Consider the following 18,683-nt stretch of genomic DNA (forward strand, 5'->3'; position numbering starts at 1 on the left):
TTTTTTTTTTTTTTTTTTTTTTAAAAAAAGTGAGGCTGCTGGTATCATTCGACTTCTGGCAGCGGATGCTCCAATTACTGAAAATAGTTCCATGCTGGCTGTTCCAAGTTCTAACCTGCCTGTTATCCACCTTGATAATCTCTGAATAGTGATGTTTGTATCCTTGAACCTCTTTTCAGTGGGACATACTTCAGAAGTCTGCCTACTACATTTAAACTTATGAAAAAATCAAGAACTTAATTCCTGACATCCAGGTTTACATCTCTAAGGATAATCAGAAAAAAAACCAGCAGCAGCCTGGCTTTTTGTAGGGTTATCTCAGAGCCTTTTCCTCTAGACAGTTCCTCCACTCACCCTCAGTGCCAGCTGAGGAGATACCAGTGACAGCTTTGAAGGATTTCACCATCACTACAAGAAAATGACAACCTCGAAGATGGAAAAACAGGTTCATGCTGAACAGCACAAGCCACACTGACAGAAACTGAAGGTGGAAGTGCACTAGTAGAGTGTTTTACCATTACATAGGCTATCACATAGCCCAAACCACTTAGGCATACTTCAACTTTCAGTCTTTGGTACACTAAGCAGTAAGACCAACCAGATTAGCCACACAACTTCAAGAAACATAAATTCTGGTTTGTTATGAATGCAGATCAGCTTCAATTCAAGATTAAATCAGTCCTGATCTCAAATTAAGCTATCTGGTAGCTCAGGAGGAGGCCAATAAGACAGGAGACTCACTATCATGTGAAGACTTAAGGCTATCTTACTAAGGTTTCCTTTCCTAACCAATCAATGAAGGAGAGAAACATGGAGAATTCCTCTCTCCAAATACAAGCGCTTCTTGTTCATCATATGCAATCTCAAGAAAAAAGTAGCCATGCAGCTGAAACCTGAAGTAGTAGCAGGTCCAGTCAACATGCAAATGCAATGCAATGTCTAACAGCAATATGAAAACAGTTACCGAGTGCTAAAGCAGGTGAACCATTTACTTTCAGACTAGTCAGTGATCACAGCTAATACTGCCACATCTTGAATTTAGTGATGTAGATAAGAGATTTTATTTTCACGTCTAGGATATCTTTTCCAAATTTCTTTCTGCTTTGGTACTGAGACTAGCTGTTCCCACTATTTGAGGTCAATGGAAACTGGTTGAGTGGTGCTCCACAGCAAAGAATGTTACCAACATGCTCTTAGGGGATGTCTGAAATATTATTTGAAAAGATTGGTACTTTGCTATCCTCATGACCCGATGGGATCATGTAACTTTGGGTGATCTCTTAAGTCTAAAATGTCCATGATGCTACATAGACAAAACTGAAAATTTGATAGATATTCTTTAAAGATACAGGAAACAAGTTTAGGTGGAGAAAGGAAGAAAATTCACATGAACAAGCAAGCAGTTTACAGCTCCTGAGCACACTTTTAAGAGATACTACTATTGAGGAACCAGAATTTGAATCAAAAAATTGCAGGCCTAGTCGCATAATTGTTGTGGGTCCTCTTGGGTAAAGGCAAGGGACAGAAGCAAGAAACAATGAGATCTGTGGAACTGGAGGAAGGATCTCTCTTTTCGGCACTGAACTGCTCTGAGGGAGTGGAAGATTGCCTGGGCATTCTTCAAATGAATGTAGATTGATTCATGACACAATACCAAACAGATTCAGGAAACTCAAAAGGAGTTTCTCTCAGGAAATCTCTCAGATGGCAGCCATGAGTAGTGCTATCAACTCTAGACGTCCACTTAGGGGGCCCACAAATGACGTCCAAAGACACTGCTGACAATTCAGTTTCTGCAAATAAATTCGCTTTGGAGTCACCAGTCAAGAGTAAGAAAAAAAATACATTCCTCAGCTCATTAGGAATCCAAATTCCCATTTCCAGGCTAGTCCTCCATACAAAACAGACTAGCATTGTGGGAACAAGCACAGCCCCAAATGACAATTCTGATGTTCCACTTGCAGGGGGAGAGAGATAAATTTTCTTCAGAAACAACTCAGGTGGGGCATCAGCATTACAATAGTTCCCAAGAGGAGATTCTTTTTTATTTGGTGACATCTATTGCACAGAATCTGGTAACTTAAGCCAGGTTTCCCAACATTCGTGGTCAGAGATGGACTAAAAATCCAGGGCAATGGCAATGTTTGTCACCCAAGCAGGTGACAAATCAAGTGGCCGGAAAATATTTTCGGTGTGAAAAGGTTTTATATGTGCACGCACACACACACACAAATCTGTATCTACTGTATGTATGTAGTTCCTGCAGTACAGTTCAAGACAGATTTTACTATTTTATATCATAGTACTGTATGAACATCTTGTAGTTATGCAGTAATACCCATCAGCATCAACAAAATCAGTGACAGCGCTTCAAACAACTTCAAACAATCCATCCTCTACTTTTTTTGAACTCCTTAGTGCATGAATCCTTACAGATAATACATTCATCAGAAAATTGAGCTGTGCCCAATGCTGTCAGGAGTAAGGCTATTACTTAATGACATGGCAGTCAGAGAACAGTCTCCCTAACATCTTAGGAAGTACTTCCTGCTCATATTTAGGTGGAACCTATGCAACAGTCTATTCCCAAAACTAGGAGAGCAAGAGAATAGCCCAGTTCAGACAAGCCTGCATTTGCTTGACTGTAATCAGAACAAACCAGCTGCGCTGCGTGGTCAGAGAAAATGAACTTGTCTCTCACAATGTGTCCTGAGTTCGTACAATTTGAAAATAGAGGAATTCAAAAGGATCTGCCTCTGAGATGAAAGAGACACCTAGTTGTGCTTCCTACAGCAAAGAGGCAAACTGACCTTCAGGAGTCAACAACAGAGGTCTTCAATAAGAGATAATCACTGACCTAAAATTCAGCAGATATCTGGTTATGTCCAAGATTCTGAATAGGTTATAATTATTCTGATGAGGTCATAATTGAGACTACCAAGACTGAAATAAAATAAAACAAACATGAAGACAAATACAGGCAACAAAAGCCTAACAGGATGATATGAGGAAAAACACCTCCAGTCTCAACTAGTTGTTTCACCTCCAACAGATAAATGTTTACACTAACCATTACTCAAAGACCGAGTTGATCAAATCTGCCAAACGATAACATCCCAGTGTAACAAGCTGACTACTTAAATACTTGGGAACTTCTGAACTAGCAAATGGTAAAGGCAACGTTAAGAACAAAACCAAAATCCCGTAAACAAAGTTTACAAATATTCCAAAGACTGTCATACTGGAGTTAAGGATGAAGACTGCTGAGAGACAGTTGTCTACTGAAAGAGGGTAAGTGGTCACCAGTGGGAGTGCTGGATTACAGACAAGAAAGCCAGCTCTCTGGGCAATGGAGTTTTGGTATTACTAAAATATCCTTCAAATTAGCATGAAGATTACAAAATGCAGTATTACAGAGGATGACAATAGCTAGAGAACAGCTTATCAACTGAGTAACAAAAATATGGATATGTGGTATAACAATCTTGCCACTGATACAAGTAATAACTGACTGACTCAGGTTACAGTTAAGTCCAAGGCAGAAGCATCCTTGAGTAAACAACATTCAGGAGTAAAAGGAATCCTGAAATGTCTGTAAAAAACTTTGCAGGAAAACACTGATAAAATGAATAATCATCAAAACCAGATTCATGAGGGAGTTCTTAAAAAAACTCAAATATAAGGCAAGTAAAATATTAATTAAACCTCTCTCTTAGAAGTACCTTACTGTTAAGAGGACTAGAAGGTGGCTGATAGGAAGCTAGTAAAAGAGTACTCTGGGGGACTCTGAGAACTGCACACCAATCCAAAAATCTGTATTAGAAGCATAATAAATTACTAAAGAAGCAGCAAAATGCGAATCTTATGGAAGAGTAAGCACAACTTCTTTAAAAAAATAATAAATCACATTATACATTTACTGGACTCATCTGAGGGAGTTGTGATAATATGAATAAAGGAGATCCAATTAATTTCCTAAAGGCATTAAAAGAAGTCCCTCAAAACCCCTAAAGATACCAACCTATCTTGGTAGTAAAAGGACGATCCTTACACAGATAAATTATCAGTTAAAAGAGAAAAGGAAAAAAGAAAACAAATTCTCAGTGGGTTCCCTGAGGATCTGTACCAGGACCTCTGCTGTCCAGCTTTTTTATAAATATTTGGAAAAGGAGGGTAGAGAACAAGGTGACAAAACATGCTGATAAAAGCAGGGTAGTAAAAACATGCCAACAGTCAAAGACTGAAGAGGACTGCACTCCATAATGTGGCATAACAGACAAAATTAAAATGTTGATAAAAACCCCAAAGTGATTTTCATTGGGAAAAAATGCAATCCTAACTGTACATACAGAAAAATAGGCTGTGTGTCAGGGGAAAATCCTAACACTGAAGTAGGTACTACTCCTCAAGAAAGAAATTGGGACTAAACCAGACAGTTTTAAGAAAACATTGGTTCAATGCTCAGTCAAGAAGCAAGTCTAATGTTAGGAAATATTATGAAAGGAATGCAGAATGAAGCAGAAAATCAGTACACCTACATGTTGACTGCTGAATAAACCTTTGGTCCCCCATATGAGGAATGGGACAGTAAAGCTAGAAGATGCTATGGAATAGACACTACAGAAGAGAGAAGATGGGATATGACAGCAGTCTAATGAATCATGTCTTATGATGCATTCATTAAAAGACACGAGAATAGTTTACTTTTTAATAAATAGAGAATATCACATGAAATAAGCAGGCATCAGGCTAAAAGGAGGCAGACAGTAAGAGGAACTACTTTACTTGATGTGAGAACTGTGTAACTCTTGCCACAGATGCTTACGTGTGACGGTTCATGCAGATTCTAAAACTAATTAGGCAAAGAATCAAAAATTTTCCCTATGCAACTGCTGTTATCCATTCTCAGAACTCTGGTCTAAATGAATCTTCGGTAATGGCCCTCTTTGCATTTCATAACTGAGTAAATGCCATTCTCATTTAAAAAAAAAAGTATGTATTTTTTATTTTTTGTTTTATGTCAAATAATTTTTGTATACCAGCACTGAACTTACCCCATCGTAAAATAGCCTGTATGTAATCTCCCTTCACACGGCTTATAAAGAAAATGGCAAGAGATCTCCAGGTATGATTACGTTTTATGCAAAATACCAACATTAAATTCTTTGTATTCCTAGGAACATACTGTCTTAATAATTCAGACAATGCTACAAGTATATTCATTTATATAGCTAATAAATTATCACATCAACTATATTCAACAAAAGACTTCCATATATCATCATAATATTTCAATATATTACAAAAATGAGGCATATTTTACCCCAATCATTGTTTTAAGTTTTACCTTTATCTGGATCCAACTGTTCCTGGGAAAGAATGCCACACAACACTGGGTTCTTCCACACTCCCTTCTCTTGTGTGAGTGTAGTTAAAATGTGCAGTTCCCGGCTACCATTTTCCATCAAGTTTTTATGAGCCACCTGAAGAATATATTTTACAAAACAAAGTATTGTTAAAAAAAGATATTAAGAATATCTTTTATACTCCTTTATACCTTATGTAAAAAAATAACTCTTACCAGATAAAGAGTTAAATGTATAACAAAACAATCTTAATATTCAGCCTATATAGGTTTTACTTCTGCCTCTGTCACCTAAGATTTAGGCTGAGAAACCAAAATGATTGAGTGCCCCAAACTCGCCTTGAAATTTATTAACATGGTTACTTCTTACATTTCTGAAACTAAGTTTTGAAATAGGCCTCCCTTTTAAAAATGGATGAGCAAATTCTCTGGTCCACATATTGGTCTGGCACCAGCTGCCTAAACTCTATTCTTTTCAGACTCTTCAGCAGCTCAATTTTTATGCACTGGAGACACTGAAAAAAATATTTTTGTAACGGCAAAAGATTTAAGCTGTAAGACCTCACTGAATGGTTCTATGAAAATATGAGGAAGGCAGGCTGGAGTCAAAATCAATTAAAATAGTTTCTACTGCATTTAGATACTAGGATAAATTCTGGAAGCAGATGTATGCTTGAGAGCAAACTAAATACCTGCAAAAATCTGTGGCTTAAGTAGCAATGCACAACTAACACTGGTCCTTAAAGAAAAACAACCAAAACCGGTTCTTTAAAAAAAAAAAAAAAAAAAAAAAAAAAAAGGGTTCCTCTCTCTCTCTTCACTTTTCTTTTACTTTTCCACCTGCTCTGAGGGCTGTAGAACCTCCCGGCACCAAACATACCTCTTCAGAATTGATTTACATCAGAGAGTTGCTAGTCAAAATTCACTCTAAAAATCAGCCTTGCATCTTCCTATGTTATTTAGGCTGAGAATCCTGATGTAACTGTATCTGGTCTTTTTCACTATTATTCCTTCCTTCTCCCTAATACCCACTTTTTTTTTTAACTGTAGGCAGGACCTTCCACTACATATTTCTGATAAATACGGAGGAGCTGAACTTGTTTCAACACTGTCCTTTAAAACAGAGCTCTAATCCTTAACCAGCTAGTGCCCTGTGGGAGATCTAACAATCCTGCAGATCTTTCATTCAGAATGAGTCTCAAATGTACAACCATAAATAGTAAAGAATGATTTATATGATATTATTTCATTTCTAACAGCGTTAATAGACAAATATCTTTTAAACAATGAGCTTTCTTTCAAGTATCTGAAAATATTTTTTTCCTCCACAGCTGCTACATGAACTATGACAGACAAATGATATGACTGACAGCAATTACTGCAGAGTACACAGGATTTCCAGCTGAAGACCTCGATCTTTATCAGCCACCAGGAAACTAAGTCTTCAGACATGCTACATACATAATATCCCTAGGTTTCCAAACCATTCTTAAAAGCTATTAAGTCTTCATTTCATGAATCAAACTCACCTGTACAAAAGCCTGAAATTCTTCCCATTTATTTTCAGGTAAATCAAGAGGCAGACACAGCAGAAGTTCAATACAGCTTCTGGAAGTCAAATGGGAATATTATTCGAGGCAAACGTTGGCTTTTAAAATGTATAATCAACAATTCTTTATTCTAGTATCCAAATAGTTATTTGTTTGAAATGCCAAAAGTCACAAAACAGTTTGCTTTCTTTGAACATATAAAGAAAAGGTCATGGACATTTGCAGAAACTGTAAAAGCAAACTGTAAAAGACACCAATTTAAAAAAAAAAAATTGGATTTATCATTGAAGTCCAACCCTGTAACAGCCTGCGTAAATTGATGTACTTTCAGATTGCATGCAGATCAATAGTAGCAAAGTGTTTCAAGCCAGGGATGTTGGCTTGTCCTAGATCAGGAGTCCTTCTCAAGACTGCCCCATTTCCAACAACCAAAGATATTCTCTCTCACATACAGCGTTCACCATGAGGAAGGAAGGTGCTTCCCAACCTATTTAAAATTTCTATAGATTGTGAACTGGATTGGAAAAGCATTTAGGCAGTGAAAAGTTAATACCATACAGGTTGGTTTTAGTAACTGAAAAACATACTCACAGTGCTAAACGTTCAAGCACAAAGGCTACATTTTCACACTCAGAGGTAAGATAAGGTCGTGCTTTAACATAACTTCGGATAGCCACTGTATACACCTCTAACAGGGGCAGAGGGTCTTCTGATGTTTTCCACTTTTCTGCATATTCCAGCAAAGTCTGTTTAGGAAAAGGAAAAAACAACCCCCAAATTCAGGACCAAATATAAGTTTTTAGTTTTATACTCCTCACTGGTAGGCTATCCTCCTTAATGATTACATCTCTCTCCTTAATATGAATTCCATGTTCTCAAAGCATGCCTTTCTTCCTTAAAATTTATTGTTTCATTAACAACTGGAACTTAAACTCCACACACAATCATTCTCTGATCATATAAAAATGTTACGAGTGACACTTCCCCCCTACGGTATCACCATACGATTCATTTTACATTCATATTTTCCAAATATAGAAGCCTGAAGAGCATATCTGGGAACATACATACTTAACTTTTTTTTCAGAAATACATAATTAAGGGACCAAAACCTCATTTTTTAGACATTCACCTCTACAGTTCAGCTTCTAAAGCAAGCAAATTTGAAAGTATTAGCCTTTATTTTAACTTCTCTACTTTCAGGAACAGTTTCACATTTCCTCTCTCTTGCCACTTTGCCGATACAGGTATCTTCAGGATATCACTTTTTACATGGTCCTGAAAGGAATATGAACTATGCATTTTAAAGACGTCATTTATACACCAAAAACTCATCAGTCAAAAAGTTGTTTTCCTACTTGCCACATGAATACCTACAAACAATGATTTCAAAATAAAACTCATGGGAGTGATGGAATAACCACCACCACCACCCAAAGTACAAAAGGCTTCCATTCATTTCAGTTAGGGCCAGGGGACTCAGACTCAGACACACATTAAGGTAGAGTAGCTAGTAAGGTTCTCCTACCAGCATCCAATCCACGTCCCCTTGGATCTCTGCTCTCAAGCCTGAGGCAGCTTAACAGATCACAAACCAAACTGCTGCAGGTTTCAGTCTGTCATATTAAGATGACCGATTTTGCTGTTTGGTTCTTGGGGATATAACAGGCAGAAAGCTCAGAGTAACAGACAGCAATTTAGGTTGTCTGACACCCTGCTTAAAGCAGGGCCATTAGAGTAAGTTGTTTGGAGTAACATACAATGGAGCTGTGAGTAACCTGAAGGACAGACTCCACAGCCTCTGTGGGCAACCTGTTTCTGTGTTTGACTACCATTTATTGTGATTCCCGTCTGTCCCCCCCCAAATACCTAGATGCAGTCCCATGGGTACTGAATATAAGGGATTAATCTCCCTCAACCCGCTGGCCACACTCTTGCTAGCACAGCTGAGAGCGTAGCTGGCGCTCTGCCGCAAGGGCACACTGCTGGCTGTTCAGGAGGACAGCTGGGTTGGTGTCCGCAGAGCTGCTCCCCAGCCACTGGCCCCCAGCCTCTACTGGTGCATGGGGCTACTCCCTCCCACACGCAGGGGCTCGCCTCAGCTGAACTACATGTCAGCCCATTCCCCCAGGCTGTTGAGGTCCCTCTCAATAGTCTCCCTGACCTCCCGTGTATCACTGCTCCCGTCAATTTGGTACCATCTGCAAACGTGCTGAGGATGCACTCTGTCCCCTCATCCAGTTCACTAACAAAGAAGTTAGAGAGTATTTGCTCCAGTGTCAAGCCTTGGTAGGATGCCACAAGTAGCCAGCCGCCACCTGCACTTTGTACTACTAAGCAAAGGTCTTTGAGACCCACAGTTCAGCCACCTTATTATATTGCCTGGATAAGTGGACTATTTCATGGATTTGTTTATAAGGATACTACGGGAGACGAAGTCCGAGGTCTCGCTGACGTCAGGCAGAAAAACATCTGCTGCTATCCCCTCATCGGCAGAACCAGCTATTTCATCACAGAAGGAAATCAGGTTTGTCAGTGTGAAAACATTTTACATAGCTCATATTGTCAAGGCCATTTAGCAAAAGTCACAGTTCCCCTTTTTATTGATTTGGACAATACTGGTTCAGAGCCCTCTGGACAATAAAGCTCTTCTGCTACAGAATCCCCCACATACCCGAACAAAAAACAGAACAAAGTGACTCTCAACTAATTTTAACATGCAAATACTAACATTTTGTTTAATTTTTAATATGCAAATGTAAAAATCTTAATGAACTTGCTATGTCTGGAATATAATGCAGCTCAAACGATAAAATCGGACTTTGAGCAAGTTGTCTCTGGCTTTATGTATTAGAAAGTAAGAAAACCAAGCATTAATTCTTCAGGAAAGGCAAGTCAGTCACATTAAAAGACAAGACAAAACAAAACTAGGTTTATTGCTGTCTTCAACTCTACTAAATTTAGCGTAAGTTAAATTCAGCATTGCCCTATGTTAGGTATCTGTACTGAGTTAGCTAGTGGTACCATTAAGAACATACTTAAAATTCTCATATTTGGCAGTGTCCAAAATAAACCCTTTCAATAAAAAATGTCAACTATATTAAACTGAATCAGAAAACTGTTCAATGTGGTTATTTGCAGTCACAATACTGCCGCCAGGTTATAGCGCAGACAAAACACAGACCAAAGGTATGCCAGTCAAAGACATAACAGGTTAGAAATACGCAGTTTTTGGCAAACTGTTGCATTAAAACCTATTTTGGTTTTAAAGGAGGTCTTAATACACAGTCACCTTAAAAGAAGTTACATACTCTACCTTTCTGTTGCAGTAGAAGATGCTTCTGCAGCATCTAGTGCTCCCTACTGGAACCTTGAACCCTACTGGAATATGGTCTGTTTTACTGTGACACCCAATGATGCTCTCCTAACGGCAACAAAAAAGCACCACAGGTCATGGCAGCGAAATCAAGGAAGAGTAAAATACAGCAGAAGCATGAAAGAAGCAACAAAGGAGGACTGGATAAACAAGCTAACAATGTTAGCAAACATCTATTTCAGTACCATTTGACAATTTTGATCAATGCACTAGAATAATCAGATCAGAACAAAGGAGTCAGCTTCAAAGAATCTTAAAAGAAACTCCAGTAAAAAGTCTCCCTCTGCCCAGCTACTCACATAACCAGATGTACTATGATTTCAGTTATTGATTTGTCATAGATGACATGTTTAAGGATGCTAGCAGTAAAAGGGCAAAGCTGAAGACAAAACAGCGTACGAAAGTAGACTTTACATCCTTCACTCTTTGGGTCTTGAAGCAATACTTTGGGCAGAACAGGCAGTGATTTATTCCTCTCGTCCAGCTGACAGAATCATTCACATTAAAAGAACAAATGGGACAAGCTTCAGGTTTACATGAATGCCATAGACTTGCAGAAGAAACCCCCTTTCTACTTAACTTGATGTTCTTTCTTGTTAAGAATACAGCAGAGCAATCAATGCAGCACCTTGCACAGTACAGTACTGTAGAAAATTTAAAATAAAAAACATACTTGTAAAATCCTTTTTCCTTAAGGAATAAACTTTTCCTTCTTTTAAGTGCTTGGGTATGACTTTTATTTTTGCACTGGAGAAAAAAACCCCACACAACCACTTTTTGTTAAATGAATATTATAGCATAACCAATTTTACACTTGCTTAAAAGAAACAATTCTCCCTGCAAAGGGGAAATGTGAAAACAAGTTGCTGGTGAATAAAAGAGGGACAAGCACGGTAATAAAACATTCAGCATAGCTTACCGTTCATATGGATTCTTAAACATGCTGGGAAAATTCTTTGTGTGAGCTTGGAATGTTACCTAGCTCAAACAGGGAGTCAGCTTCATAATTTGAGTTAAAGCTAATGTTGTCATCATAAATTATTTTCCTTTCCTGACTGATTTGAAACAACATATTTCTCCTTTTAGATTAAATATTAAAAAAAAAAAACAAACAACAAACCACCAAACACCCCACAAACAAACAAGTGGTAGCTAACATATCAGACCAAGGCAGTAACAGGTTGCATAAACTGCCATTCAGTTTTATCCAGCTGATTGTCCAAACTTGCTAGAGCTGACCTGGCCATCATAAATCTGCCAAATAGCTTCTGCCAGTAAGGTAAGTTTATATTTGGAAGTTGATATATGAAGTCATTAATCCTGTTTAATACCAGAAACACTAAGTTTACCTGTTAAAAGACTTGATGTAAATTTCATTTTGAGTGTGTGGCCCATCTACCTCTACTAGTGTCCTCTTCAGAAGTCTGCAACAAGATTAATGCAAGCTTTGACAAGTGAAGGACATTTCAAAGTTGGCTACCAAGCCAATACAACACATCCTGAAAGTCTCAAAGTGTTGAGTTGAGCAAGAGAGGGAAGAAGAAAGGGGGTGAGGAAGGAGAAGGAAGCAGGGAGATGTAACTAAGCAATCGGTCATCTGAGAAGCGTGACTGAAAAATTATCAAGAGGATGCTCACCAGGCGTTGCAAAGACAGAGAGCAACACCTAGAACCTAAAGAAGAAACCAACTGCCCCCATAGAGAAAGACCAATTCATAAAGCAAGCCATGACAAGTGACCATGGAGACCTGTAACAACCAGATCAGAACATCTCAAGTTTCATGGGGCAAGAAAGAGAGACCTTATAGGTCATCAGCATGCTAAAAAGCCTCCAGCTAGGCAGTATCACCATCTGATCTGCACAAGGGAGGATACTGAAGGGAGGATACTGAAGTTCGCAGGCCCATTATGACAGAACCCAGCTGGAAATCTCCCAGATAATTAGGAACTTTACAGAAATATCATGTAGTCATTAATACCAGAAAATTGGATTGGGGAAGAACTACAAAAGCAGTTGCAGAACCTATGAAAGCCCAACCAACACTACTCCAATCCACATCCAGATTAATAAGGATAAATTGAAGCAAATTTTAATTTTGAAAATATGTTTAGTAGTAGTTAACCAAAACAACAAAAAAAGTAGATATAACCAACGCATTGGCAAATTCTCAGAATCTACCACCTAACAAAAAACATTTGGTACCTTAGTGAACTGTTACTACCAATACTGTCCTTTAAAAGTGGCGTGTACAGATGCAAACACACTGTATAAAGCAAGCAGAGAAGTTTGCACTATAATGCTGAAATTAGTGCCACTATGTTCAATAGTGCTATTTTTATCTCATATATATAGATCAGCCACTTCCAAGCCTTTACATGAACTATATTAAGTACTTATGCCCACCACGCCCTTCAAAAGTATTCATCAGTATGACAGATTTCCTTGTCTGGATGTCCCCAGACTACAGCACTGCCACTGTACAAAGAAAATCAAATTCATTCTGCTTTGCTTAATGAATCATTGTTGTGCTCTGCTTACAACCCTAAAAAGAAAGAATTTACCCCCAGCCCTGGGCCTCATTAAGTTATTTATCTCCCTAGTCAGGACATGCTTGTTAATCAAGCCAAGTGCTGTATTCAGAGCACAGCAGCAAAGTTTTGTTCCTCTGTGAGAAACGGCATTTTATTTCAGCAGCAGCTTACACAGTCAAGAATGCTCAAAAAAATGGAATCATTTCAATTTGTCCAATAAAAATCAGTAAGCATTACATCTGCGATTTAAACTGTGGAAAATATTTAGCCATGGGTCATACTCAAACAATACATTTTATCTTCTTCAATCTTTATCAGAACACTTACATGAATGTTGCAGTAGCAATGCACCCACCAGAGGATGCTTTTCTACTTTCAAAAATTGTACCAAGCAACCGTCTTTGCTAAAACTAGCCCTACAATACCAAAGCTATGTTAAAAACATGTTTCATACTAAAAGAAGGCATTATTTACTATTAACTGGGAGTTTCACATGTACAGTCCACACCTACATGTTTCTTCAGCTCTTAAGATCAGATTCTTACGCCTGTAGGTATCAGGATAAGGGCAAGCTTGCCTGAATACATTAGAACGTGCCAGAAGGCATTTTACTATTAACTGGAGTTTCACATGTACAGTCCACACCTACATGTTTCTTCAGCTCTTAAGATCAGATTCTTACGCCTGTAGGTATCAGGATAAGGGCAAGCTTGCCTGAATACATTAGAACGTGCCTGAGTGCCATTTCCATTCCCTGCTAAGCCCAACAGACTAAGAGGTGGGGAAAGTGGCAGTGGTCACACAGGTAAGCTGCACCTCTCAAACCACTCCAGTAACTAGCAAAACCTCTATTTCAGTGACTTTCCTCAAGCACATCCACACAGGAGAAGAGTCCAAGCAACAAGCATTGATACAATCAAGTTATCTGGAGATGAGCCTTTAGGAGCTGCACACAAAGAGTGGCTACGAGAACGCCCTCCATGAAGTCAACTTCCACAGTGGCAGAGGTAGCTAAGCGATGTCTGAGCTCCATGCGAATAGTCAGGTTCAGGAGTGACAGCACTTCTCCGTGAGATCACTCTGCCACTTCATGTTCATGTGGAGCACATGCCCACAAAGGCAGGGCTCTCCTTCAGTTGGCACAAGCCCACTACCCACTCCTCCAGTACCTGTCAATAACCGACTGATCCAGAAGAGCAGCTGTTTTCACAGGAACCATCACAGGGTCTGATTCAAGAAAACAGGGCAGGCTTTATTCAAAGGTGGTGAAGGATGGCTACAATTCTGTTAGCACCAACAGAAATTTCAAAAGAAAGTCAAAGCTACAGTCACGAAAGAGGATAATACAAGAAAATCAGTGAAGCAGGTCTCCCATATCAACCATGCACATGATTTAAGAACCTTTCTGCTTGGCTTAAGATTCTCCCCTGTGAAGAAGGCAGGTATGCTTTAATGACCAGAACCATTCACAGCTTGTATCACTAGATGGATCATGAGCAAATGAAAATGAATTTGGGATCCTGAGTTTGGTATCATCATATAGAGGAAGATGCAGAGAGATGCTGTACACCCTAATGAGCCTGACACCGTAACTACTTCAGTCAAATCAGGTTCCACTGACTGCTCTGGGCTGGTTTAGAGTTGGATGCTTAGGATTAAAGGGACTGAAGGGGCGACGACATATACTATAACTTGACCCAGAACAAAGACATCCTAAAGACAAGATCAGGAGAAAAGAAGCTGACATTGCTTACTAAACTCTGCTAAATGCCTTGGAATGTCAACAACCCCAAAGTATGGACTGCAGCATGGTAGATCAGGTCTATCACGGTAATGTGGTTCAATATGCTACGTCAGGAATAATGTGTAGCCATAATGGGTCTGTATGGAGATTGTGAGGGATCATTCAGAACAAGAAACATTTTGAATGGGAGACTACCTGCAAACTGAAGGCAGTCAGCCATGAGACTCATCTGCAAAGAGTACCTACATCAAACAGGTATTCAAGAACAGCTTATGCACAAGGTCACCAGGCAGCATGCTGCAACTGTGAGAGTGCAGTCAAGGTCCATTAGATTCCACCCCTGAGTAGAAAGCCCATCTATATGAGGCTTGTAAGGGGAAAATGCCAAGAACTGAATGTCATCGAAGATTGCCAGTAGTGACGATGGAAGATGTAGCAGTCTGAGCAAAGGAACTAAGGTATTGCAGCAATGACTCTGGAACACTTTGTCTTGACAAATCTCCTAGAAAAAACAAGACTAGGTGAAGTCTCCTTCACATACCCAAATACTGAACTGGATGGGGCAGGGGCATAACCTCTAGCAACACTTCGAGGATAAAGAAGTTTCTCTGTCTTAAATAAATATATATGTAATTCAAATAAATATATATGTAATTCACATATGTGCAAATACATACACAGGCTATCATATTAGGACAATGATAATTCTGTTGTTCTCAAACCAAATGACTTTTTTTGTTACCTGAAAAAACAAATTGGACAAATAAGGTACAAAACCAAAGCGGGTATAAGTAAACTTAAGAAATTAGCACAGTTTCAGAGATGACAGCCTTAAGGTCTGTTATCTGTAATGTATTTCTGTAACAACTCAAAGACTTGAGTTTTATGGTTCCTCTGTAAGAAAACTGCTCCTTTTCTAAATTTCACATTATCTATTACTCTGAAAGACCAAAGACAACCGCATTGGCTAACATACATGGTGAACGTTTTTGGCTAGCATACCACGTGAGTAAAGTTCAAAACTCAGCTTCGTGGTGTCTGAAAGTTTTATATAGCAAAATGTATACTCTATGGTGTATAAGTTGTTTAAGTTCAGCAGTACTGGAATAAGCCAAACCAAGCAGGGAATAATTTAGATAATTTGAAAAAGCGTATACTTTTTTGGTGGATGGAGGAGATGATTTGAGATATTTATTGATGGTGGGGATAAAAAGAATAAAGCATTTACAACAGCATGAGAGAATTTACAAGTTATAACCTCTCTCATGGACTTCTATCAAATTTGGTATGTTCTGGAGTCATGCTACTTAGTATGCATGGGAATTATTGCCAAGCTGTTACACGAATGCAAACAAAACATCATGCTTCATATTAGAGTAGCTATGCCAATACTGCTCCTTTCTCAGATAAGACTGTTGTGTTTCCCCTCAGTGTGGCAGAAAATAAGGTAATTTAAATACCAACAAAGAAAAAAAAACCCAAGAGGCAAGACTCTTCACATTTATTGTGTGTGTAAACCCACAGACACCAACCACAGAATATGACGGTTAACACCTATACTCTTAAACAACACAAACCCATCAAATCCACGTATTATCTAAATAGCTAAGCTAAATAATATTACATAATTATAAAAATAGTTATCAAGGAGGGTGTGACACCCTAGGGTGGTCAGTGACACCTTTTTTTTTTTTTAAATTTTGATGCTGTCTTTATTCCCGCCCAAACACAGTTAAATACTGAGTGTATCAGTGAAGCACCTAAGCCAAGCTCACAACCTTTCACTTCAAACTGCCTGGAATCAAAACTCATCTGTAATTTTTAAATAAAAAACCGTGACATTTTTCCACCTGTCAATGTGACCAGCAAGTAGTTCACTACAGGAATAGCTCTTCCAGGTTTAATAAGTTCTAGCACCACAAAAGTTAAAGGAGTTTTGATTATTTCCATCACACTGCCAGCAACTGCAAGAACATAGGGTAGACATCAGTTTAAAATGTAACTATTTAGTATTTAATTTGTGATTTCATAACACTTCACAGCTGAACAAAAAATTTTGGTTGATTGTCTAAATCAAAAGACACCCAGACTTTTGGTATCCTGATAAATTTCCAACTTCATGTAAAATCTATTATCACAGCACTTACATTTTATTATAAAACATGCTTTGATTTAAGAATTAGCAGCTTGTGAAATTATTTATTTTGTCGCTGCTTGTATTTTCTTGAAGATCTAGACTTGAAATAGGGGCTTATGATTATGTAAAACACAGAATATCTCAGAAAGAGGTATTTATCAAGACACCGATACCAATTAGTAGAACAGAGCTAATTTTGTGCTGAAGACGACATCAACATCCTCCTGTATATGCACGTGCATAAAAATATATGCAAAACCAGGTCCCAATACACTGATCCAGGCCAGAAAATTGACCCTGGAGCCTGATCCACAGGCCTACAGCCCACAGAAGTCTTGGCTTTCATTTAAAAGAAAACCATTTCTAGCTCTTGGATTTTTTTTTTCTGATATTAGCTGATATAATGATAGATATTCAACCCTTCGAATGGCATACAACCTGCCCTTCCCCACAAAACACCAGTTGTGATCAAGATCCTTGAGGCAGTACTGTGAATTCAATGACTTCATTGCCCCCCTCTTGTTATGAGGTGTCATCACGATTTCGAAACAGAAAACCTGAGAATTAGCTGGAAGAAGGAGCACAGCATATAGGTCATTTAAATCAGTAATTCTAGTTAAATCAGTAATTCTAGTTTCTTTCATAGGCAAACATCATAGTCTTTATTGCCTGTAGTTTCCAATGCTCTGGGAAAAAAAAAAAATTACACCAAAACCAAGACCATTGCCAGGTCCCACAACAGACCAAGATACACAGGGTAGAGATGACCCCCACTCACTGCCCTGTCTTTCTGTCTCCTCCAATCTAAGGGAATGGCAACATCTTCATTCTTTTATTGTGCCACACACAACTCCATGGTGGAAAGACAGCTTCGCACAGATTTACACAAACCAAGAAGGAATAGCTTTTTCAATTTCTCTCTGCAGTGCAAGTTTTTAATATGCTTTAAAGAACAAGGACTGAAAGTAAAGTTGAAAGTAAAAGGGGGGTTGGACTAGATGACCTTTAAAGGTCCCTTCCAACCCAAACTATTCTATGATTCTAAAGTAAAAAGGATTTTATCCTGTGCTTCCAGTAAGGAAAACAGCTTATACCACTCCTATAGGTTACAGTAGTCCAAAATACTGAATTACACCTTAATTGATAAAAAAGTCTAAATCAAACTCTCATAAAGAGTGTAGTATTTTCTTTTCTTTTTTTCAGCATTGCTGATGCTACTGACAGTTTAAGGAAGTTGTGATTCTGTGTTTATTAGTAGCTTCACTTGTACTCTGCACAGCCATCTTCCTAATGTCTGTTCGTTATCATCGTTTAAATAACATTTATGGAGTAAGGGCTATTAGAACCTTGAGAAAATCCATGACCAGAGCTAATTCTTAATCAGCAAGAAACAAGTTTTAATTCCTATCAGCTCCCCAAACACGTTCAGTATGGAGACTCAAGTGCTTGTGACAGCACAAAGCAAAGAAAGCAGAATTATTTCTTTTCAGGAAAATGTCTTAAGATTCTTAAACTACTGCATGAAATCAGTAGGACAACAGGAGCAGATTTATCAGATTTCTTCTTTGAACAACACTAATAGTAACTAACAAGCAGTAACTTACATGGTAATTACCTTGCAGGACATGTGCACTGCTTCTATGTTCTCCAATTTTATCTTCTATCATAGAATCATGGAATCATTGAGGTTGGAAAATACCTCTAAGATCATCGAGTCCAACCATTGACCCAACACCACCAGGCCCACTAAACCATGGCCCTAAGCACCTCTTTTAAATACCTCTAGGGATGGGGACTCAACCACTTCCCTGGGCAGCCTCTTCCAATGTTTAACCACTCTTTCAGTAAAGACATTTTTCCTCATGTCCAATCTAAACCTCCCCTGGCACAACTTGAGGCCATTTCCTCTCGTCCTATCGCTCGTTACTTGGGAGAAGAGACCGACACCCACCTCGCTACAACCTCCTTTCAGGTAGTTGT

At 38.6% G+C, this 18,683-nt stretch overlaps 1 protein-coding gene across 1 annotated transcript in view; it reads right to left on the reverse strand.

The window, feature by feature from the left end:
* ZNF292 (zinc finger protein 292) overlaps positions 1–18,683 on the reverse strand; it is a 68,190-nt gene that overhangs the window by 18,718 nt on the left and 30,789 nt on the right. Inside the window, exons 2-4 of the mRNA XM_009281955.2 lie at positions 7,507–7,661; positions 6,895–6,973; positions 5,348–5,483 (exon numbers count right to left, since the gene is read on the reverse strand). Of these exons, the coding sequence (XP_009280230.2) occupies positions 5,348–5,483; positions 6,895–6,973; positions 7,507–7,661 (370 nt within the window). The remainder of the gene's footprint in view (positions 1–5,347; positions 5,484–6,894; positions 6,974–7,506; positions 7,662–18,683) is intronic.

This window comes from Aptenodytes forsteri, unplaced genomic scaffold (assembly GCF_000699145.1).
Source record: "Aptenodytes forsteri isolate BGI_AS27 unplaced genomic scaffold, ASM69914v1 Scaffold20, whole genome shotgun sequence".
NCBI classification, from domain to species: Eukaryota; Metazoa; Chordata; class Aves; order Sphenisciformes; family Spheniscidae; genus Aptenodytes; species Aptenodytes forsteri.